This window comes from Manis pentadactyla, chromosome 9, assembly GCF_030020395.1.
Source record: "Manis pentadactyla isolate mManPen7 chromosome 9, mManPen7.hap1, whole genome shotgun sequence".
NCBI classification, from domain to species: domain Eukaryota; kingdom Metazoa; phylum Chordata; class Mammalia; order Pholidota; family Manidae; genus Manis; species Manis pentadactyla.
In genome coordinates this window covers 113,451,480-113,475,706 of record NC_080027.1, presented here as the reverse complement: position 1 = coordinate 113,475,706, position 24,227 = coordinate 113,451,480, and the positions used below count along the sequence as shown (strand labels likewise).

The following is a 24,227-nucleotide window of genomic DNA, read 5'->3' as shown; positions in this document are numbered from 1 at the left end:
ATGAAATGCAAAATTTCAGTTACTTCCAAAATGAGCTAGAATTCTGGTACGTATCACACATGTAAAAGAACTCTTTATGACAATTGTTCACTATTTCCAATATTCTTGAAACAGCTGCATGTCACAAAAATAAAACTAATCATTTGTGGTAGCCATTCAGCTGATTTTTTTCCTATACCTGCCTCAATAGTATCTCAACTGCTTTTGCAGCAAAACATTAGTATTTATACAGTGCCTAGCAAATGTCAAGAACTTAAAAGTCTGATGATTTAAAAATTCCTTAATGCCACAAAGTAACTTTTTATTTTCCAGGAAGTATATGGGGTACTGGAGGATGCAACTCAATGTTCTACCCTTGAGGACAGAAACTGGTTTCAGTTAGGGGCAGTGAATAAATTTTTATTAGAAAAGAGCCCTATTTGGAAAGTCATATAAACTTGGAGTGTGTGGGGTTTCCAATTTTGATTATTTAAATTTTTCAAATATGTAGGAGTAACTACTTTCTTTGTTGAGGGACTGAAATAATATAAAAACAGGTTTGCTAGAAGATTTGTACTTCATAAATCTTACATGATGTGGTGGGAAGAAAGAAGCAGGGAACAGATGAGAATGAATTCAGGTTCCACATGATGTTCAAGGTAAAAAATACAAACTAAGCTTACATAATTTAAAACAAAGTTCTCCTGCTTTTTCAAGCATACCCTAGCAAATGTTTTTGGAACTTAGCTCTTACCATGAACGTTGAGGTTAAAGTACTTTTTGGTACTTCCGGCAGTGTTCTCAGCAATGCACGCGTATCTGCCAATATCCGTTATTTGAGTATTTAGAATCTAAGGGGAAAATGAAGAAATTCCAACTGAAATTTCTAATAAAGTGATTGCCATCTTTGTCATTTTTTTAAAAAAGAATAAAGAATACATATTCTTTCTACTTAATACCAGATGGACATATGAAAAACATTTCTATACATAAATAGTGCTGATGCTGGCTTTATTAGTTAGGTCAACCAAATAAATATTTATAGAGATTTCCAATCTGAAAAGGCAATTTTGTACATACATGTGGTATACTGACTATAAAAACATCCCTAATTATTCTTCCACTTTCCTATCTACACCCTGGCAATGTGATGATGAAATGTTTCCCATCAAGAGATGGTGTAGGATGTGGAATTTGCATTGGCCTTGTGGCTGGCTTTGAACCAATAGAATGTGACAGTATGTCATTTCAAACTTAGGCCTGGAAAGACCTCATGCACTTTTCCTTACTCTTTTGGAACCCCACCACTGCCATGTGAGGGGGCCAGAAGTAACCTACTGAAGCATAAGCAATCATGGGGGGGAGCAATCAGCCCCATTATTCCAACTGAGGCTCAGGATCTGTGCAAGAGCCAGCCAAAATCAGCAGAGCCACCTACTCAATCCACAGCATGCAGACACCTAAGTTTAGCTGAGTCTAGAGAAATCACCCGGCCCACCAGACTTGTGAGCTACACGAAGGCTCATTGTTTTAAATCATTATGTTTCGGAGTGGTTTGCTTTATCAGGTAATAGTTAGCTTCATATAGCAGTTATATTTATTTTCTTATGAAGAAATTTTACCCATCTATACATCTCTTGGCCCTAGACACACAAACATTTAAGTATTTTGATGGAGATTGTAAGATCATCAAATAGATATAGCAATAAAGTTTGGAAAATACTTTGAGAATTCAAGGTTTTTACAGGAAGTGACCTGATTCTTTTTTGTTTTTTTAAATAAAGGACTCCATGAGGTATGCTCTGTGTTGGATACACTCAGGATGATGGTTAGATTCTTGAGCCCATAAAATATCATTTATGTGGTCAGAAAATGATTTATTAAGTTGTATCCTAACAAAAATGTTAGTGTTATTTCAACAAGCATATAACTTTCTTGTAAGACACTTGAAAAAAAAAATAGACATGCCCATTAGTGAGCAACAACTCTGGATATTTATGTGTTTTCCATTATTATTTATTATCAATTCTTTGCTAATACAGAATACATTTTAATCTACAAGGAACTTTATGCCACCAGGAATTTTACCATTAGAAATATGCAGTGGAAAGGATTATAATGATATGCTTACAATGTGGCTTTTATCAGAAAGCCCATATTATAGTACATTTAGGTGTGTGTGTGTGTTTTGAATGTGCAATTTCTGTAAGAATTCGTCCAAACAGTTAATAATGGTCACCTCTGGTAGTGGGAATAGAATGAAGAATAATTTTATATCCTTGCTATGGTTAGTGGTTTTTACCAATACAGTATTTATAAGCCAATACAAAAAATATTTTTAAAGCTGAAAAACAATTGTTGTAAAATATGAAGTCAATTAGCAATCTTACAATTAGACTTTAAGCCTTTACCTGAAGAATTCTTCCATTAGATAGAAATTTATGATGCTCATTTGCTAGCAAGGGTTGCCCATCTTTCTGCCAGGAATTCCTTGGTACTGGACTGCCACCGGATAAACACTCCATCAGCGTGCTCTTATTCACCAGCACGGTGACCTCTTCGGGGAGATCACTATTTGCTCCTTTGATAACTGGCGGCACTAATAAGTGATTAAACAACAGTAATTACAGGAAACAAGGTCTTTTCTAAACTACTGTAGTTTTCTGATAGCTTTAAAAAGCTTAGGGGTGATACGAGGAAGGCAAAACTTGGAGAAGAAACCGTGATCCCCAAGTAACATTTTAAACTGACCAATTGGGGCAGTGATAAAAATCCTGTGAGTTTGCGTTAATCCACCCCAGATTAACCCCTCACAGTTTCATTCCCATTAAAGCTCAATCTCAGTTCTTTCCCAATTGATCTGGTCCTGCCTCTCCCTCAACCCCTCCTACCATGCCTTCTGGGTTTTCAAGCAGACATGCAAGTGGCATCTGCATAAAGCAATATTTAAGTGTAATTCAACTAGACAAGCCAGATAAATTACAGCTTTAAGTGTATTTGAAATATACAGATTTAGTCTCATTTGCAAGGCATTTGCAGCACTCATTTGGGATACTCCGAGTGTGTTTCCCCAGCGTCAGCATCAGTGATACCAGCATCACTGGGGAGCTTGGTTAGAGATGCCTATTTTAGGGGCCAACTCAGACCTCCTCAATGGGCATCTCTAAGAGGGACCAGGAACTCTGTGCTTTGACAAACTCTCCAGTGATCCTTATACACACTAAAGTTCAAGGAGTCATGCTCTAGATTTTCCTACATACATTCATTCTCATTTAAAATAATACTACAGAATGCATGTCTGTCTTATGTTAGACTAATCATGAAAAATCATATATTTCCCGCAGAATTTTTAAAACATGGAAACGTGAATTTAGGAACACATGTGTTGGCTGCTATTGTAAATGCAGACATTCTTTTTTTTTTTTCATTTTCAAAGTAAATAATCATTTTGTTTTGTTTGGAAAGTAATCATTATGTTTTGCTTTCTTAAAATGTACCATATCTTTGGCAATCAGTGAAGACTGTGTATCTAATGTAGATGTGGTCTTGTGGTGTTTAGGTCTCTCAAAAGCTAAACAGAAAGTCTGTAAAGAAAACAAGGCTAGAAGGCACACAGAATTCCAATGTCATTTTGAAGGCTTATTTTCAAATTCAAAGTCATGTGATTTTTACTAGACTTCAGATAACATACAATATACCTTTAATTGCAGGTTAGTAAGTAATAAACTTGAATTTCAGGTTAAATGAAAATCCATCCGTTACCATTAAAACTAATGAGATGAAATATTGGGACATAAAGATTTAATGTTTTCCTCAACTTCTGCCTGGCGCTGAATCACCAGGAGGTACACTATAGGTCCAGTTCTGACACATAGACGCCTCCCCCAAAGCTCTTTCCTCTGACCTGCCCACGTGGGTCTTACCTCTCGGAACTGTCCTCAGCAGCACCTGGGAGGTGACCATCAAACACTGTGAAACATCCCTCATTTAGACAGAATTCTGAGGCCAGTTCATTTTTCTTGTTTTGTCCTCACCTCTCTGTTCTAAACTCATTTTCAACAGGTTTTCCAACTTCCCCCCTAATTAAAAAGAGTCGGAAGGCATGAACATCTAGCCTTGACTACCCCAAGCCTAAGTTCCACTTCAATGTAACTGACTCCCAGTCATTTCCCAACTGTGCTACCTTGCATCTTATCAGATCCTGCCACTCTGTCCTAAGCTAAACCCTTTGCAAGCTTAAATTAATGACTTAACAGCAGGTCTAGGAAACTCCTTCATTGTTGATGATGTAAACACTGATATAATTGTCTTCTCCCTTTTCCTCTTTGCTTCTCACTATCTTTTAGACTTTAAAATCTATGTTGATGACCACCCATCTTAATTAAGTCCACCTCTACTCTACTTCAGCCTGCTATAGACAGTCACGCCTTGGACCATCAACATTAACACTTCTTCCCACTGCCAGTCTATAAGCTCCCCGAAGAAGTCAGCTATTACTGCAGCCAGCTCTGTCCTGGGACCTTTCCGGCTCATGGGCCAATGAATTCTCTTTTTTTGGTTTAAGTCAGCTTGTTATTGGATATTTCAGGAGCCCTGATTAATGTGCACTTAATTTGTATAAGATGAAGAACTCTTGCGGAGAACTATTTCTGATTATGTTTATAGTATCTACAGTGCTCAGTGTTAACATCTTGTAAACATTAGTTACTCAAAAATATTTTGAGTGAAAAATGTATAATAAACAAACCAGACTCACAGAGTACACGGACGTCATAACGAAGGGAATCTTGCCCAGCCTCATTCACAGCCACACATGTGTATCTCCCAGCATCTTCTGCTTTGGCTCGGGGGATCTGCAGCACGCGCCCTCCTGAAAATACACCCAGGTATGTTTGCTTCTCTGAATCATAGAGTGAATACTGTCCATATTCAGAGACACACTTTTTCAGGTCTAATGACATCCTTACATTTCCTTTCAAGGTCCTTACTTCATCCAATGCTTCAGTTTTAACCCCAGATACCACTATTATAACAAACCCTGCATTATTGAAAAGTGATCCAGTATATGAATCCAATCCTCTGAGAAATGAAGAGCTCACGTAGACCTTCCTAGAGGGGGAGGAAATGTTGCTTTTTGCCCCTCATCACGTTCCATATGGAACTGTTTACTATGCAATAACTTTTTGATCTTACAGATTTGAACACATGTGAAACAAGTTTACACTGTTTGATTCAAGTGCTGGTTTGAGAAAGTCATATTTGATATACAAAGGGTATAAAGATACACTGTTATACACAATCTTGAAAGAACTATTTTCTAACTTTTCATGTTGATATAATCTCAAACTTAGAGAAAATTTGCAATGATTGTATCAACATTTTTCACCTATGTTTACAATTATTTATATTTCATTCAACTTATCTTTTTCTGTCATATATATATTATTTATACATGTGTATATATACATACACACACATATAGTCTTCTGAACTACTTGAGAGCAAGTTAGAGACATGGTGCATCTTTACCCTTAAATACTCATAAATGTGTATTTCAGAAGAACAAAGATAATCCTTTACTTAACCATAGTACAGCGATCAAAATCAGAAAATTTAAAATCAACATGAAACTACTATTGACTTCATGGTCCATAGTCAGATTTCATTATTGTTACAATATCTGATATGGCTATTTTTCCCAAGCCTAGGTCCAATTTAGTTGTCATTTCTATTTAGTCACTTTTAAAAAACTTTTTCAAGATATTCTTTCATTTAATTGAGATGAAATTTACACACAGTGGAATGCTCTGACCTTAAGTATATAAGTTGATAAATGTTAACAAGCCTATTTAAATGGTTGCTAAATAGAAGCCTTGAAAATATTATCCCACCACAATTTAAACATCTCCTTTCTATCCATAAACCATATAATAACCAAAATATTTGAAGCTAATTATCTTTAATATTGATTTATGATGAATGCATTTAATAAATTGAGTAGCAACTATTTGCAAATGTATTTTAGAATTTATCATTAATAATGTATAGAAACCAAACTGATTATTTCATCACATTACTAGAGAAATGAAGGAAGGCATGAGGAAGACAAAAGAATTCATTAGATAGAATGATTAACAGAACGATGTTGTAGTAGACCTGAAAATTACCGAAGGTGTTCTGTCCTACTGTGAAATTCTGAAGCTAGACTCTTCTAACTTGAAGTTACATGGGTACAACAGCCAGGCATTTGGCAGCCTATGTTAGCTAAATTACATGGCCAGAAAGCCAATCAGTTCAACTGGCCTAATAAATGAGAAGAAACACATTTGGCAGAGATTCAGATTTTCACCCTGTCCGTAACAATCTTTACCTGGTAAAATCAATACTCTGTCACTTGAGGTCAGAGCATGGCCATCTTTGTACCATGTCAGCGTAGGTGGGGGAGCAGCATTTGTTTCACAGTACAGAGAAATGGGATTGTTGATGATCACATCCTTGGCTTCACCACTCCTGCCAGTATCCAGCATGTTTCCTATTTCCCAGAGTTTCTGAAAACTTGGAGGAACTATGGAGGGAAAACATGAAATTATGGGCATAGGTGAATGCCAGCGTCTATCCATTAAACAAAGATCTTGGCTATGTTTTCACAAAAGTGATTTATAAATGTAATAAATTAGACAATGTGAAAATATTTTCAAGTACTTATATACCTACCAACTCTAGCCCTGAGCAAAAAAAATAGGGCAGATAGAAGTCAGAACTAGTTCTCATGTGGAAGAACAAGAAATATGGGACATAAAATGCAGTGCTCAGTCTTTGCTCTCCATGTTAAAGTCTCTAGCATTTAAAGGGGGCCCATCCTCAAGGAAACCTATTATGATGCACAATGCTAAGGAATATGATCACAGCAGGAAAAACTAATTTTGAGGAACCATTAAAAAATACTGGCTTGGTTGAGAGCACTTCCCAATGATCCGTCTTACTAAGAGGCTAAAGAAGCTATGCAATCAGGATTAATAATTCCTTTACAAAAAAAGCAGGACATTCTAAAAAATTTGACATTCTCAAAATTTCTTAAGGCAAGCATGAACTTTTTAGAAAACAACTTTCCTGTGTATCAAAGCAATAAAAAAAGTATATAACATTTGACTGAAAATTTCATTAGTAACTTATGCAAAACCAAAAATGTCCAAAAGTTGTATGTATAAAGATGTTCAGTGAAGCATTACATATGAGTAGTGAAAACTTGGAAACAACCCAGACATTCAACAATAGGAGTCTGGTTAAATAAATATTTCAATATGCAACTGACAAAACAGGTATAGTTATTGAAAATCATGTTAAGAAGAATAATAATAATACCACGTATCACTTAAGCATTTTGCTGAGAACTTTACATATTTTATCTTATTTTGCACTCACCACAATTCTTTAAGGCATTAATTTTAAAAGCAAGGAAACTGAAGCTTAAAATAACTTAGGTAACTTGCTCAAGTCACAGTTTTTAAGAGCCTAAATCATTATTCAACTCGTCTGACTACTTTAAATTCTGCACTTTCTTGCCTTCTATGCAAATGCTATTTTAAAAAATCCTCAAGACATAATGTCAGGGGAAAGCTAATGTAACAGAGATGTCTGTAACCTGTGATCCCAATTTGTAAATGAAGTATACATTTAGAATAGCATATTAGAGGGAAAATATCAGAAAGAAAAAAAAAATAATGGAGGTAATCCTAAAGATGAGATTTTTTTCCTTTGTCAATTTCTTGAGTCCAAGTTTTCAATAACAGATTTATATTATTGTCAATAGAAAAACATTATTTAAAATAAGGCCAGTCAAATCTCCTTTTTATTTCTTTGGTAGATCACATAAATTAAATTATATACATTAAGCATATTAGTACTACCTTGTATATTCACATCGAAATCCAGTTCATCTTCGCCTGCAATATTAGAGGCTACACAAGTGTATCGTCCAGTGTCGGATATCTGAGTTTTCTTTATTTGAAGTGTGTGTCCATTTGCAGCAATATTAACATGATCATCTGATCTAAGCGGCTGTGATTCAATTATAATAATGTTGGCATTAAGTACACTAATAAATCTAAGAGATAATTCAGTTGATATTTTTATGATTACTTAATAAATAAAAATAGAATTCTATGTGTAATACTCAGAACAATGATGATTTAATTACTTTATTTTGATTAAACTGTTTTTGAATAATCACATTACTTTTTGAAAATTATAGTTCAGACAGTTTACATCATGCTGAGTATTTCTGGGTGGTACACTTATCTATTTCTTATGATAATAAATATTCTCAAGCACCATATCCACTTATCCAAACTGGAAAAAATTATTTTCAGCTGATCCCATATTACATTTGAAAAGTGTATATTTTATTATAATTTTATAGAAAATGATAGTTTTTTAATGAAAGATTTAGGGCATCGATATAGTCTGATTTGATCTTAAACATACTATTGTTCATTCAAAAACATCATTACTTCATAATTTAAGAATTTTAACCTAGAGATATTTATATTATGGTGTTTTATTGAAAATATTACAATGCTTAATGGAACATTAACTTACAGATATTTATATTGTGATGCTTTATGAATAACATCACTTACACTTAACAGGATATTTCTTATCTTGTAAACATTTCCATTTATACCAACTTCCCTCTTATTCCCTGAAGATTTTAGCTCCTGGCTCACTGTCATTTCTTCTAATGATACTTTTCCCATAAATCTTGGCAAATTCAGGACCACATGGAAGTGATCCAGTGCTGTGCGCGTTCAATCCCTTGACCTCTTCTCTAGTTCTTTCATCCCTAACTCTCTCTCAGCCACTCAATAAGAGTCATACCTAGACCTTATAAAGTACCAATAATGATATCTCTTCATAAGCTCTCATTATGACTGTACCTCCTAACTTCCTAACCCACTTCCTCTAGCATCCTAACCCCAATACCTCTTGGCCCCATGGGAGAACCAACAGTCCACTGGCCTTGCAATCTTGTCACTGCCTCATATTCTCCTGACCTCTGCTCCCTCCTGACCCAGAGGAGGTCTTGATGGCAACCACTCCTTCTACAAACCTTCAACTCCTTAGTTCCCTCTTCCTTTATTTTACTCCCCTGGCAAAATGCTAACGCTGGTTAATCGGGTTGGAGGTCCCCTTGTCTACCTAAGGACATCCCTCTAGCAACTGTGCCCACTCTCACCTGTATCACCCTCAATTGTTTTCTCTCCATGGGATGATGTCAATCCTCATACAACATAGTATACTTCCCCCCATTAAAAATAATCTTTTAGGCTGCAACCTAACTTCACGTTTTTCTATACCCCTGTATAGCTAATGATTTTCAAAAGTTTCTTACATTTGCTGTGTCCATTACCTTCCATCTTTTCTGGAATCTGCTCCAAGACTGACCATCTCTGTTTGACCAAAATGTTATTTTCAAGGTTACCAATGATATCCACGTTGCTAAATTTACTGGTCAATCCTCAATCTTTATTTAACCTGATCAGTGGCATTAATCACAGTTTCACTTGTCTTCACTTTGAAAATAATTTTTTCCTTATTTTTTTGGGACACTTTGCTCTCTGTCCCATAATCCCTAAGTGTACCCAGGAGTATCCAGGGCTTAATCCTTGGACCTCCTCTCTTTCTGTCTAAACTCACTTTCCTTATGATTTCATATACAAAATCTTGTTCTCATTTTTGACCCCTCTCTTTCCTGCATACATATCTTGCTGCCACCTTGATCCAAGCAACCACCATCTCTCTTCTGGACCTATGATATGCTATGAATTCATATCTGGACTCTCTTTTGCTCCTCCTTAAATACAGAAACCAATGTAACCTTTTAAAAATCATTACTCAGATCATATCACTCTTGTGTTCAAAATTTTCCAGGGGCTTCCTATCAGAATAAAGGGCCTCCATTCATCTTTTGTTCACATCTTCTGTTACCATAGATCACTGTACTCCGGCCAAAATGCCTCAGGACATTTGCTCTTGCTCTTTTCTCTTTAGAACATTTTCCCCTTAGGTATCTTATGCCTGCTTCCTTCACCTCCTTTGAGTTTCTGCTAAAATATCACTGTACCAGGGAGGCCTTCCCTATACAAGTAAGACATCACACACTCCACACCCACTATTCTTCTTTCTGAGTTTTCCCTGTAACACTCATCCCATCTAGCATATTAAGTGCTTTTTTCTGTACAGATTCTAGGGGACCAATCCCATACCCTGAAAAATTTGGAAGTTTAACTAAAAGCATCATAATTGGGTTAACTTCAGAGTTGAGATTTGAGACAATAATTGAACTACTCATCAGGAAGATAAAACAAAAGTCCCTCATTCCTAGTGCAGTTCTAGTCTTTACCCAATTTTTACGTGTGTATGTGCTTGTGTATATGTATATGTGTGTAGTAACTATAAGGAATGAAAAAAATTTAGGTAAAACTAAAAATAATAAGATTTCAAAGGAAAAAGGAATAACTTGCTTCTAAGAAAACTCATATAGAATTGATATTGTAACATGAAGTACGCTGTAGTCAAAAAAGAAACTGTAAACAGAACATGGTGGGAGTTCCATACTTTTCCTTTTACAATGGCTTCCAGATGAAACTTGCTTATTTTATAAGAGACAATTTTTTTTCTAGCTGCCAGTATTGTAAAATCCATCTGTGATCTGAAAAAATAAAGCTCTATCTTTCTGCTTCTTAAATCATGACTCTGACCTGAACTTCTACGACTGGAATTTAACCGACCATTTGATTGATTATGTGTAAAACAAGACAAACAGCAGCTTAGCTATGTCACATCTGTATTAAGGACAGTGTTAACAGCAGCTACAAAAAAAATCTATTTTGGTCTAAAAACAGCAGCACATGTGTCTTTAAAACATGCACGGAAGAAAGTAAAGTTGAATGAGAAATAAGGATGTGTGGTCTGAAAGTTAGTTCAGTTCCCAGAATTGAAGGATATGTCTTTTCTTTGAAATGTCACATTACCTCCAATCACCACATTTAGCTGCTTCTTTATCCTGGGATATTAAAAATGCTACTTTTATAAAAAAGTTAAAGGTGTTTAGAGAAACTTCTGAATAAACTTAGTGCCTATGTGATACCTATCATTTTAATCTGGTTTTGCACTGTTTTTGTGTTTCTTCTCCACAAACTCTCCTTATTCTGCAAAAACAGAACACAAAAATGATTCCCTGTGAGACACCTGCTAATGTACACAAAAACATCCTTCAAATGTTCCAATGACATAAAAATACTAAAATTACTGAAGCTTTTTTTGCAGCTTTATATTCCAGGAGAATGAGATGATGCTAGTTTAAAGGTCACACCGATTCTCTTGAGTTACTTGTGTCTGTTTATTAAGTTATTATTGACCATTTTAGTCTTTAAGAAACCATCAGCAAATAAAAAAAACTTGCGACTGGCCTGTCCATCTTTGTACCAGCTGAGCGAGGCAGAAGGAATTGCATAAGCTTCGCATTCCAAGGTCAGGGTATTGTTTACTTTGATCTTCACTTCTTTAGGGGAAAGTCCTGGCCCCAGAAGGTCCCCTTTATTGATTATGGGAGGAACTGCATAAAAACAAATACTAAAGAGTTAATCAGTAATTCTTTTAAATGCATGGGATACCATGGAAATCACATTAAAGATCACTTACCAAGTAAACAAGGGAATAATTGAGGCATTTTCTATGTTCCCCTTTCATCAAGGACCCAAGTTAGCACCTTATGAAATGGCAGTGCTCAGACACAGAATATGAAGGAAAGTACCCTTCTCCCTTCATCATCCCTTCAAACTGCCAGTGAGGCTAATGTCCTTCATAGAATTGTTTCATTTGTTCCAGGTCCCCAGACATGAGCATGCCCCATAAAATGCATTTTATAGGTCATTAAACGGACTGATTCCAAGAACAAAAGACAGTCAGAAAGACACTCTTCCTTTTTAAAAACAACAACAAAAACACAATCCTGAAATGCAGGCCCTCTTAATGGCAGTATTAGCTTTGCTTTTTATTTATAGGTCATTGTAGAGTGGATCAGCCCAAAGTCACTGAAGAACTCATCTTAGCATACATATATTGAAGCAAGAGTTCTGTGCATGAAAATACTATAACTCTGCCCAGAGGGTAGTTCGAAGGTAAAATAGAGACATATAAGGAAGTGTCACATAAAAATTCTCCAACAAGGGGTTAGTGAGTAGACTGAGCAGGCTCTTCACATCTTTAAGCAATTGAGGTCATGGACACAATGCTTAATTCAACTTCCATCTTAATGAAGCAAGTTGTATAAACAACAAACTTTAATGATGAGTATAAATAATTATGAACCCATAATGAAAAACAGAATTGAAAAGGTTAGAAAACATGGTGAAAATATGAAACACAGTGTCCTTTCAGAACTTACTGTAGACCTTCACTTCATAGTGCTTTATCATCTCCCCGGCCTCATTCGTGGCTACACAGGAGTATCGCCCAGCATTGTCCTCCTGTGCATTCAGGATCTGCAGAGTCCTGCCTCCTGAAAAATTGTGGAACACCAAAGAATCCCTGAAGTCAGAGTGGCACCAGAATATGCATAAACTACCAGGGCTTTAGTTCCTACTATTAGCCTATTTCCTCTTTGACATGCCAGTTCTGTGACAGACATTTGACATAGGACAAACTACAGTTATAGCTGGGCGCTCCATAGTGGGCAAGGGCAGTCACAGGTGCTCAGCAGTCCCCTGTGGGAGTGACTGTCACCTGACTGACCCTCCTGGGTCTCTGTATCCCCTGCAGCTCTGAGTTCACTCTTTTCATAAACAGGTCTTCTGAGGTGATCACCTTCTTCCTCTGATCTCTCTGGCCTATCACTAGAGATTGATCTTGCTAACAGAGTTCTTAATATGGTACCTTTACCCTCAAAAACCTTCAGTGGGTCTCAGCTGACTAAAGGATAAAGTCAAAACTCTTTAATCTAGGCATTCGAACATGATTCCCACATTTCCTGACCTTCTCTCCACCTGCCCCCTTCCTGCCACACAAACACACACACACACACACACAGATACACAGTCTCAATTCAGTGGCTGGTGAGGAGTTTACTCATTGCTACTTGTGCATAGACAGGCCTTTCTTACTTTGCATCTTTCCCACACTAATCATCCTGATGGATCTGAAATCCCTTTTAACTCATTTCCAAACAACAAAATCCTGTACCTTTAAGATCTCACTCGAGTTCTGACTGCAGCAGAGCATTTCCTGACCACTTTAGCCCACAGTAGACATTCTTTCTTTCGAACTCTTATAAAACTTGTCACTACCCTACTTATCATACCCCATGACTATACATGCCCAAGATTATTCACAGATTTGTATCATTAATTAACTTTCACACATTTTATTTCTTCTCTGCATAAGACTGTAACTTTCTTAAAGCCAGTGATCATACTTTTTAATTCTTGCTATTTTCATACATATTGCCATGTATTAAAGAGGAGTAAACAAGCTCTCTAATTTAAATACTAACTTCCCTTCCAAGTTCAATTCAATGAGAGATAAACTTCTACCTTTTTGGCATTCCACATTAATATTATAGCAATTAATTATACTGTGGTATTTATTTGCCTTTATTTTATCGGTTTTTCAAAAAGGAATTTTAGGTTCCTTAGATCACAAGACATATACAGATATTTTGAAAAGTAAAATAGCAATACAACAAGATGACCAACAATATAAGAACTTTTATTTTTTAAAATGATTCTGTTTTTCTACAATAGTAGATGCTTCACTAATGCATAAAGTGAACTAGAAATTACCGGGAAGGATACGGATGTTTTGGTTGGATTCTAAAGGTGTTCCATTCTTAAACCAGGTGATGGTGGCTGGAGGATATGAATAAGCTTCGCAGACCAGAGACGTGGGGCTGTTCAGGATCACAGTGACCTCTTCAGGGCTGCCACCACTATCAACACCAGCAATTGTAGGAGACACTGAAAGGAGTGAAATTTTGATCAAAAAATATATTTATCAATTTCTGTTTTGTGCCTTTCTAAATTTCCACAATTACTTTTTTGTGTAATTCCATTTCCTAAAAGTTACAGAAAACAATTGATGATTGTTCTTTTTCTATACAAAAGCCATGAGAAGCTCAAAAAGCCAAGGAGTAAGGGAGGAGACGATAAGACGACACATAAAAAGGAATCGCGACACAGTGTAGGAAGGGCAATAATGGGAATTTTGGTGCAGGATCTATGGAGGCATGACATTCAACCCAACTTAGGTGTGGGGTGAGAGGACTTTGATCAAAGAAGGTCTCTGAAAGGAGAGTTCAAAGTGAGCTTTAAAGGATTAGTGGTGGTTAGAAGGTGAAAGAAAGAAGACTAGTAGGAAAACGCAACACGTGGAGAGCAGAGTGATACAAGCAACTAGGGGCCAGCAGCGACCTTAGAGAGGCTGGATTCAAGGGGGTCAACACCGGAAGCAAGGGTGACAGAGACAGGTACTTTTATGTCATAAAAGATAATGAGGGACTGAAGGAAAGCATAGAGAAGAGGGAGCAACTACAGAAAGATGTAGGAAGTAATTGATGGGACTTGATAGAATTTGGGGCTTAAGGAAAATCACAGTTAAAGACAGCTTCCAATTCTCTTGCTTGGGAACCTAGGTACAATGCAGTGAAGCAATGTAAATATAAAATACGTTAAGATTTACTCATTTAGGAGGAGTGGATGGTTCATTCAGTTCTGAATAGATTGGATTTTAAGTACCCATGAGAACTCCAGATGGAAATGTCCAGCCAACAATTGTATATCGAAATCTGAACTTTGGGAGAAAGAGCTAGGTTGCAGGTATGGATTTAAAAAGTCAACACTCTGTAAAAGAAGATAATTAAACTTGTTGGAATTAAGTTTATTACTCAAAGAATATCTAGAGCAAAATGAGCAGTGAAGTAAGGGCAAAATCCTAAGGGACCTAATGTTTAAAAGATGAATTAAATAAGAGCCTGTAAAGAAGAGAAAAACGAAGCAATCAAAGGTGTGCAAGGATAAGGAGGGAAGAACACTGTTAAGGAGAAAGCAATAAATTATGTACAGAACATTAAGATAAGGATTGAAAAATATTTGTTGGATTGAGCAATAGGGTACTCTTTGCCATAGTAGCATTAAGCATGGTGTGGAAAGAAGCCTGTTTTTAGTGGGATGAGAAATATATCCAGGAAGTGGTTCCCATATGAAGAGATGGAGACAGTAGACGCTGAAGCCGCAGGTGAGGCACATGGTTGGAATGATTACATAGCAAAAATATGGACACATACTGGCTCTCAAGGACATGAATGTATACTGTGTGAAGAAGGATGACTCATCTGCTGGGAAAAGAAAGGGTAAAGACACTGAATTATGACTGGGTAGATTGAAAATCGCAAATGTGCACAATTAAATGGCCTCCACTTTATGAAGTTGGTGGAAAGGAAGGCTTTGATTCAGGTGGTTTTCAATGAATGACAAGAAATAGGTAACTAGGAAGCAGGGAAGTGGGGTGGGGTATAGTCAGACAGCATGACTTGGGATAAAGAATGAGTGACCTCTGCTGGAGAGAATCTCAAGGGAGCTGGTGCCTCTTGGGAAAGGGCACGGTATCAGTTACAACAAGGAGCTGGAGAGAGTTTTAAGTCAGGATTCCAGAGAGGACAGAGCATAGGACTTGGTCATGAGTCAGTCCTGGGAAGTGAATCAGTGGTAGAAGACAGGAAGCAAGGGGAACTCAGAGCTCTAAGAGAAGCAATGAGCTACAGGAGAGAAGAGGAAATCCAGGGCTGGCATTTGCCTTGCTTACACTGATGGGTGTGAGCACAGGTGTGTTAGTAGAAGGCTGGCTCATGAACTCTTATTTATACTTAACCATGTATCTGTTATTCAACGTTATGTTAGGTGCTGGGCTAAATCCCTTTACAAGATAAAGAGGGGTTCTACCTTTGGGAGTTTGTGGTTTTATATAATCATTATCTATATATATGAGTCACTTGAAAGTTAAATACTATTCAAGTATTTTAATTTAACTTTTCTTGCATAAACATCTACTCAATTAGGTGGTAAGCTAGCTGAGAGCTGCATGAGAGGTTCTCATGTCTGGAACAGAGTTCCCCAAATACTCTAGGCAATAACTACAAACATAATCGCAAACATCTGCATACTCAAATAAGGTCAGTTGATGTTAGTAGAATGAAAATTATTTTGATATTAGTAATCAATAATACATTTAGGTGATGCATTTGAAATATCAAAGTATGAGCAGACATTAGGAATCTATTTTTATGTCATTTCAGAGACATTAGCTTAACTTTGATACTACAGGAACTGAATGTACAGTTACTTATCATTCCTAATTCACCAAGACAACAATATAGATAATTATCAATAACGATAGAGTCTCACAAAGAAAGGATAAGATATCTCAGGTTGAGCCTGTTTCACTGTAGACCTGCTTCTCTTTGACCAGCATTCTTTATCCTTTAAGAATGCTTATTTAGTATCTTATCTACAGTTCTGTCCCCAGCACAAAACACAGTGGCTTGAATATAGAAGGCATACCTTAATGAATGAATGTATAAGTGAATTAATGAAAGAAAAACAGCAAATGTGCACAAGCACTGGTCCTCCTTCAATAATGAAATTCTATGGTAGAATCATTAAACAGAAAAAGAAAAGGAGATAATTTAGCATATAGTTACATCAGATTCTTCAAAATCTGAAGCAATTTTATACCTACCTAAGACATTAAGACTGAAACTTTTGCTCTTATCACCAGCTACATTAGAAGCCAAACATGTATATCTTCCAGTGTGGGACACTTGGGCATTGATAATTTTAAGAAAACGGCCACCAGACATAATATGATGGGTGTCATCTTCTTGGAGAAGCTGTCCATCTTTGTGCCATGTAATTTCTGGCAGTGGATTCCCTGTAACAAAAAGCCATTTCTGAGAACTGGCTAATAATTACATGTCTACAATTGCTAACTGAAAGAAGGCATTTTCACTCTTTTGCCTTCTTAAATATCACACTTTTAAGACAATGCAATATCCATTCATTTTAAGATAAATTTGCAAACATAACCTAATTTATAATAATAATGATCATGACATGATTTTAAAAATATACATATAAGAAACAATTTCCTCATGAAGATTAGGTTACATCTATAAGTGAAAAAATTCTAAATTAGTCTTTGTGTTTAAATATATAACATGCCTTAGACTATTACAATTAAATACTTTAATAGTAAAAGACACTTTAAAAATAATGGAGCTTACATTTTTATTGATTATTACTCATGAATACCTTTGCATTCATATTACATGTTGAAAGATTTTATATTTTTGAGAGAAAGCTATAAAAAAGGAAAAATGGTCAATTAAATGATTCAACAGGGAGATATTTTGAGTTTATACCAGGATTCCATCATAGATAGATAGAAAGGTAGCCAGATAGAGATATTAAATATAGTAATTATTCCTTTAATATTTATAGCCTATAGGGAAATGATCTTTTATATTTGTTTTAACATGAGACTTATATTAAATATTAATTTTTAAACTGCCCAAACAATTTTTTGAAATTTTAAAACCATAAATGCAAGTTCTAATAGGAAAGAAGGATAGGGTGGTATTATTTTAAAACTGGAAGGCTCAACCATACTAACCATGGATCCTGTTCTATAGTCCCTCCCAGACAGGGAAGTAAATTTGCAAGCTGGCCTAACTGCTGAGATGTAGCACCCAGGTGCACTCAACTAGGAAGCCTGACCAGAGGACCCAGGAAACCACAGAGCCTATCCTACAGCTGCAGCTGGTCAAGACACAAAGTCTTTAGACTCCACCAAAAAACTATTAGATGTAATAAAAGAATTCAGAAAAGTTTCAGGATACAAAATAAACAAAAATCACTAGCATTTCTATACACTAACAACAGATCTCTGAAAAGGAAATAAAGAAAACGATCTCAATCACAACAGCATCAAAAATAATAAAATACTTGGAATAAATCTAACCAAGGAGGTAAAGGCTCTCTACACTAAAAAGTATAAGATACTGATGAAAGAAATTGAGGAAGACATAAATAAATGGGTATCGTATATTCACAGATGGAAGAATTAATAGTTAAAATATCCTTACTACCCAAAGACATCAGTGCACTCTGCATCAAGATTCCACTGGCATTTTTTTATAGAAATTGTAAAAAACAATCCTAAAATTTGTTTGGCCCCCCAAAGGTCCCAAATAGCTAAAGCAGTCCTGAGAAAGACCAGTAAAGCTGGAGGCATCACATATCCTGATTTCAAACTATACTACAAAGCTACATTAATCAAACAGTATGGTACTGGCAGAAAAAGAGACATATAGGCCAATGGAACAGATTAGAGAGTCGAGAAATAAACTCATGCATACATGGTTAACTAAAATTTGTTAAGGGATCCAAGAATATGCAACTGGAAACAGTCTCTTCAATAAATGGTGTTGGAAAATTGGATAGCTGAATGAAACTAGACCCCTGTCTTACACCACTAAAAAATTAACTTAAAATGGAACAAACATTTAAATGTAAGACCTGAAACCATAAAACCCCTAAAAGAAAACATAGGTATGAAGCTCCTTGACACTGGTCTTGGCAATGATTTCTTGTATATGATACCAAAAGAACAAGCTACAAAAGTAAAAATAACCAAATGGGATCACAATAAGTTTATTTAACACCCATCACTTCACACTGTTACAAATGTGTTTTTCTTGTAATAAGAAGTTTTAAGATCTACTCCCTTAGCAGTTTTTAAATATACAATACAGTATTGTTAGCTATAGTTACCTTGCTATACATTATATCCCCAGAACTATTTGTCTTATAACTGGAAGTTTGTACCTTCTGACCACCTTGTCTGTTTCCCTTACCCCCAACCCCCACCTCTTGCAACCACCAGGGGTTTAGTTTCATTCAGCTATCCAATTTTCCAACACCATTTATTGAAGAGACTGTTTCCAGTTGCATATTCTTGGATCCCTTAACAAATTTTAGTTGACCATGTATGCATGAGTTTATTTCTGGACTCTCTAATCTGTTCCATTGGTCCACATGTCTCTTTTTATGCCAGTACCATACTGTTTGATTAATACAGCTTTGTAGTATAGTTTGAAATCAGGATATGTGATGCCTCCAGCTTTGATCACATCAAAAAGCTTCTGTATAGCAAAAGAAACAGTCAAAATGTTAAGAGGAACTACAGGAGAGAGAAAATATTTGCAAGTGATATATTTAGAGAAGTGATATATCCAAAATACATAAGGAACTCATACAATTCAAAAGTAAAAAAACCCCAAATAAACCAATTAAAAAATTGGCAAAAAAACTAAAATAGACATTTTCCTGATGAAGACATACAAATGGCTAATGGGTTGAAAATATGCTCAACACTACTAATCATCTGGGAAATGCAAATCAAAACCACAGTGAGATACTACTTTACACGTGGAAGAATGGCTATTATAAAAAAGACAAGAGATAGCAAGTCTTGGTGAGGATATGGAGAAAAGAGAACCTTTGTACACTGTTGATGGAAATGTAAATTGTTACAGCCACTAAGAAAAACAGTGCAGAGGTTGCTCAAAAATTAAAATTCATCAATTCCACTTCTGGGCATATATACAAAGGAAACAAAATCATTATCTTGAGGAGATATTTCCACTCCATGTTCACTGTGCCGTTATTCATGATAGCCAAGATATGGAAACAACCTCTATGCCTTTTAGCAGATAAACAGAAAAAAAATATGGTACATATTTACAGTGGAATATTATTCAGCCATGAAGAAGATCCTGCCATTTGTGACAACAAAGATGCCCTTGAGAGCATCATGCTCAGTGAAATAAGTCAGACAGAGAAAGACAAATACTGTATTATCATCCTTATATGTGGAATCTAAAAAAACCAAACTCAGAGCAACCAAGAACAGATTGGTGGTTGCAAGAGGTGGAGGTTGGGAGTGAGGGAAACAGACAAGGTGGTCAGAAGGTACAAACTTCCAGTTATAAGACAAATAGTTCTGGGGATATAATGTATAGCAAGGTAACTATAGCTAACAATACTGTATTGTATATTTAAAAACTGCTAAGGGAGTAGATCTTAAAAATTCTTACCACAAGAAAAAAACATTTGTAACAGTGTGAGGTGATGCATGTTAAATAAACTTACTGTGATAATCATACATATGTATATATATATATACACATATATATATCACTATGCTGTACACTTTAAGCTTATACAATGCCAAGTATCAACTGTATCTCAGTAAAATTGAGATAAAAAATTTAAAAAGTAATTCAAAACCAAATGTCAATGTAAAAAAAAAAACTGGAAGGCTTGAGGGCTATAAAATTAAAGTGGCTGCTCTCTATGTGACAGTTGTTACTTATCACATCATTTCTAGAAAAAAAAATGAACAGGCTAAGTAATAGTACATGTCACACTCTTTATATCTGCCTTTCTTAAGGTAGAAACATTTCCTTGCTTACTTTAATTTATTGCTCATGCAGGGCACGTAAACAATAAAATTTTAAAAATCTTCCTTGAAACACTGATTTTCTACATATTGTTATGTTCTTTTGAGAGTGCAAGGCCATCTTCACTAAAAAGGCAGTCTTGAAAATATCGTCTTAGATATTTCCTTACTTTTATTTATTATTTTTTTAGACATTACTTTTATTACAGCAACACACTGATTCACTGGTAAAGATGGTAAAATTTGCTCTAGAATATTCATTTTCATTTTTAACTGCTTCTAATTCTTCTGAAATATGCAAACAGGTTAACAAATGGTAAAAATTTTGTTCTTGGGTAATCACATCATTCTACCTAAAGTCATACCTATTTCCTTGACATAAAATTCAAAAAATCAGAAAAGGAAAGGAAGGTACCAACACAGGGAAGCAAAGAGAAAATAAGAGGATGTGTGGCCAGAAACCCTACATGTAAGCAGAAGCAGTATGTTTAGAAAAGAATAATTTATTGAAAGAAAAAAAAACAATGTATCTCTTTTTTTCCATCTTCCTCTCCTATCTTTCTCCCTCTTTCCCTTCCTTCCTTCCTTCCTTTTTTTCACTGGGGGGATTTCCTTTTTAGGTTCACAGAACTTGAGAAATTTCCTCTTACACTTCTACCAGCTCTACTGGACTAAAACTCAATTTCAAATGCTTATTATTACAAAAGTAGTTTGACGTTTTGTCAACTGATTAAGGTACATTTGGAGACCACGAATAATCTGTGACTGAGCATCAGAAGTACAAGAGCTGAACTCCTTACCTGTCACTTCACAAGTCAGTGTCACGTTCTGTTTCTCTTTTACCTTCACGTCTCCCAATGTATTTTCACCCACAATGCGAGGGGGTACTAAAAAACAAATGAACAAACAAAACTCAGAAAAAGTAGGCAACAATTCTAACAGGGCTGTTATTTTATAAACATCTTTATTTATATTTTTATCAAGCTATAACCTTTAAAATAACCCCCCAGGTTCTCATTATTATTTATTTACTAGAAGTATCTCATAATAATATGATTTTGATCAACTCTAATTTTAAGATACATTATGAAGTTATATGTCATGAATTCAATTACAGTGAATTTTATATTAATGCAGATAGTGAAGTCTGGATAAAAATGTCAACAAGTCAATGAGTGAGAACATTTATTAGACATTTATTGTCTACTACGCACTATAACTCTGATAAACACTCACATTAAACAAGTTATCAGTCTTAGAATATTGCTGAACGATTGTGAACTGACAAGACATGGCATTTCAGCTGCTTTAATCCAGCTCATTACATCCAAACCACTCTAACATTCAATTCCTGCCAAGAGTGACAGTCTAGGGGCCAAAGAGATCAAGCTGTAGATACATTTTAACTCTGCTTCCAGAATGTATATAAGCCAATTAGACTTTTTTTTGTTATTGCAAGTTATATAAATACCTAATACTGAAAGCCCAAAGATTTTTCTTTCTTCACCAGCTGCATTCCTTACAAGACAAGTATATTGGCCAGCATCTTCCCTTCTGGTCTGCATCAAGCGTAGAGTCCTGCCTCCTGGAGACGTAAACCACCAAATGACTTAAAAAGAAATCTGTCACTTTGCAAGTTGGCTGTATAATGCTCAATTTACAGAAACATTAATTCATTTCAAAAGCCTCTGAAATGCATTTATGTCAAGCTCTTTTTTAAAAAATCACCTTTTAAGCCTATAGGAAACAGAAAAGACAATTTAGAAGAATTTTCTCATTCAATAGATAAAAATGCAGTGCTAGGTGACAGCAAGAAATGGAGCTTCACAGAGGTGATCTGAACACAATTAAAAGGTAAGTGCGCTAATGCACAGTAGCTGAGAGACACCATTGTGCAGGGAATATGAATGAGGATAAGATGTAGAAAGTAGATGTGAGGTGAGTGTCGAAAGCAAAGCAGGTAGAGTAAATAGTGAGAAATGAGGCTAGATGGGATGTGATCAGATTCTGTGGGCCCCTAAACGCTATGCTGAGGAATCTAGACCTCACTGTGTTCACTAAAGACTGTGGAAGTGTGTATACAAAAAAAGGTCATGATCTGATTTGTTCTTTAGAAAGACGACTGATAAGATGTTTAGGAAAAGACTCCCAGTTTGCCATTGAACATACAAAATGGGATGTTAGAAAGAGGACTTTCTTTTTCTAGCCAGTGACTCAGTTTTGGATGACGTCAGTACATAAGGGAAGGGTGAAGTCATGAAGACTGGCTACCAGTTTTCAATTGAGTTTCATGGAATCGTACAATTATTTATGTCCAAGTTGATGGGGTCACCTCATTCACTAGAGCAGCTCTGCTTTTGCTGCTTTTTATATTTTGAACTTCTTTGTAATGAAGAAAGAGTCTTCACCTAAGAAATGCATGTGGACTGAGAGTGAAACAGACATGCTGAAGGGTGTGATTTGGAGAGAAATTTCATTGAAGAACAAAGCAGCCAGCCAGTGAGACTGAAAGAAAGCTGCAGAGGTCTAAGGGACACAATGAGGCAGTAAAGTGCTTGAAGCCATTTGAGAAGTTAATTCTAAGAAAGAAAATGTAAATCATTACCTAGATTTTGTAATAATTCTCTACCTGGTATATATTTGCTTAGTACCCTGAATTTAAATGAAAAAACACTGAGATGATTAAACATGAGATTTTCATGTAACTGTTCACCTGGAACCGGATTTGTCAGGATTTTCCATCTGCTTTCTGTTTTTCTAAACAAAACAAACTGTCATTGAGCTTTTCCTATAAGCAACTCTCATCCACATCTTCAACCCCGAAAGAGATGAATTTAGTGGTATCTTATTGAGACAAAGTGATTACCTGAATTCAGCCTTTTTCCCAACTGAATATCAGTAAGCAAAGTTGAAACAAATGATCTGAACAGGTCAAAAAACTTGTTAATTAGGAAAGGATTCAAGTACTCCCTGCTCCTTCTGATTAGTGAGACCATAATATGATTCCCATTAAGAGATATTAAAATTATACAATTTTTATGAGTCATTGCTGACTATGCAAACCTCAACCTCATAAATCTCATGATCTCATTACCTCACGTCTTTGTTTCCTGGTTCTATCACTTTATCCAGTGAAAACCAAAGGCGGTCTGACCCTTTTTAACTTAGGCTTACATGGAGATGTTTTTTGTTACCTATTACATTTTTATAGCAGTTATCTGCTCTTGGCAAATAACTACATAACAATGATAGGGCCTTCCCCAAAGTACTGGTTTCAGGAAATCTATACTTAAAGTCTCAGTAGGATTAATCTTAACGCAACAGGAGCGTGCAGCAGAGCAGGGACCGAGCAAATCATATGCCATTCATCTGATTCTCATCTATCTATTGAACAACACACATGTTCAGACTGTAAAACTGGATGACTCGTTTGGCAGAACCACAAGGTGAAATATTTTTAATGTGGTCACTCAGGGATCTTCAGCTGTTAGTCAAGCAAAACAAAACTAAATAAAAGGAAAACACCACTTCTGTAAAGCCATTATAAGCCAGACTACTTCACTCTATCTTGCCTTTTGCATTTCCAGAAGCCCTGATGTAGTTACTGTATTTAAGAAGAATTCCTTCTTTTTCAACAATTGAGAATCTTTTAAAAAAATAAGCCAAAAACGTGA

The 24,227-nt window shown here is 35.8% G+C and overlaps 1 protein-coding gene across 5 annotated transcripts in view; it reads right to left on the bottom strand.

The window, feature by feature from the left end:
- Positions 1–24,227, bottom strand: part of HMCN1 (hemicentin 1) — a 420,069-nt gene that overhangs the window by 100,591 nt on the left and 295,251 nt on the right. For all 5 annotated transcript variants that reach the window (XR_008999387.1, XM_057507948.1, XM_057507950.1 and 2 more), the window contains 11 exons: positions 22,025–22,138; positions 21,354–21,440; positions 16,771–16,962; positions 13,821–13,994; positions 12,428–12,541; positions 11,451–11,596; positions 7,887–8,037; positions 6,350–6,544; positions 4,736–4,849; positions 2,391–2,578; positions 734–830 (listed from right to left, as the gene is read on the bottom strand). Coding sequence is in view for 4 of the 5 variants with exons in the window: in XM_057507948.1 (XP_057363931.1) it covers positions 734–830; positions 2,391–2,578; positions 4,736–4,849; positions 6,350–6,544; positions 7,887–8,037; positions 11,451–11,596; positions 12,428–12,541; positions 13,821–13,994; positions 16,771–16,962; positions 21,354–21,440; positions 22,025–22,138 (1,572 nt within the window). In the remaining variant the exon portion in view is untranslated. The remainder of the gene's footprint in view (positions 1–733; positions 831–2,390; positions 2,579–4,735; positions 4,850–6,349; positions 6,545–7,886; positions 8,038–11,450; positions 11,597–12,427; positions 12,542–13,820; positions 13,995–16,770; positions 16,963–21,353; positions 21,441–22,024; positions 22,139–24,227) is intronic.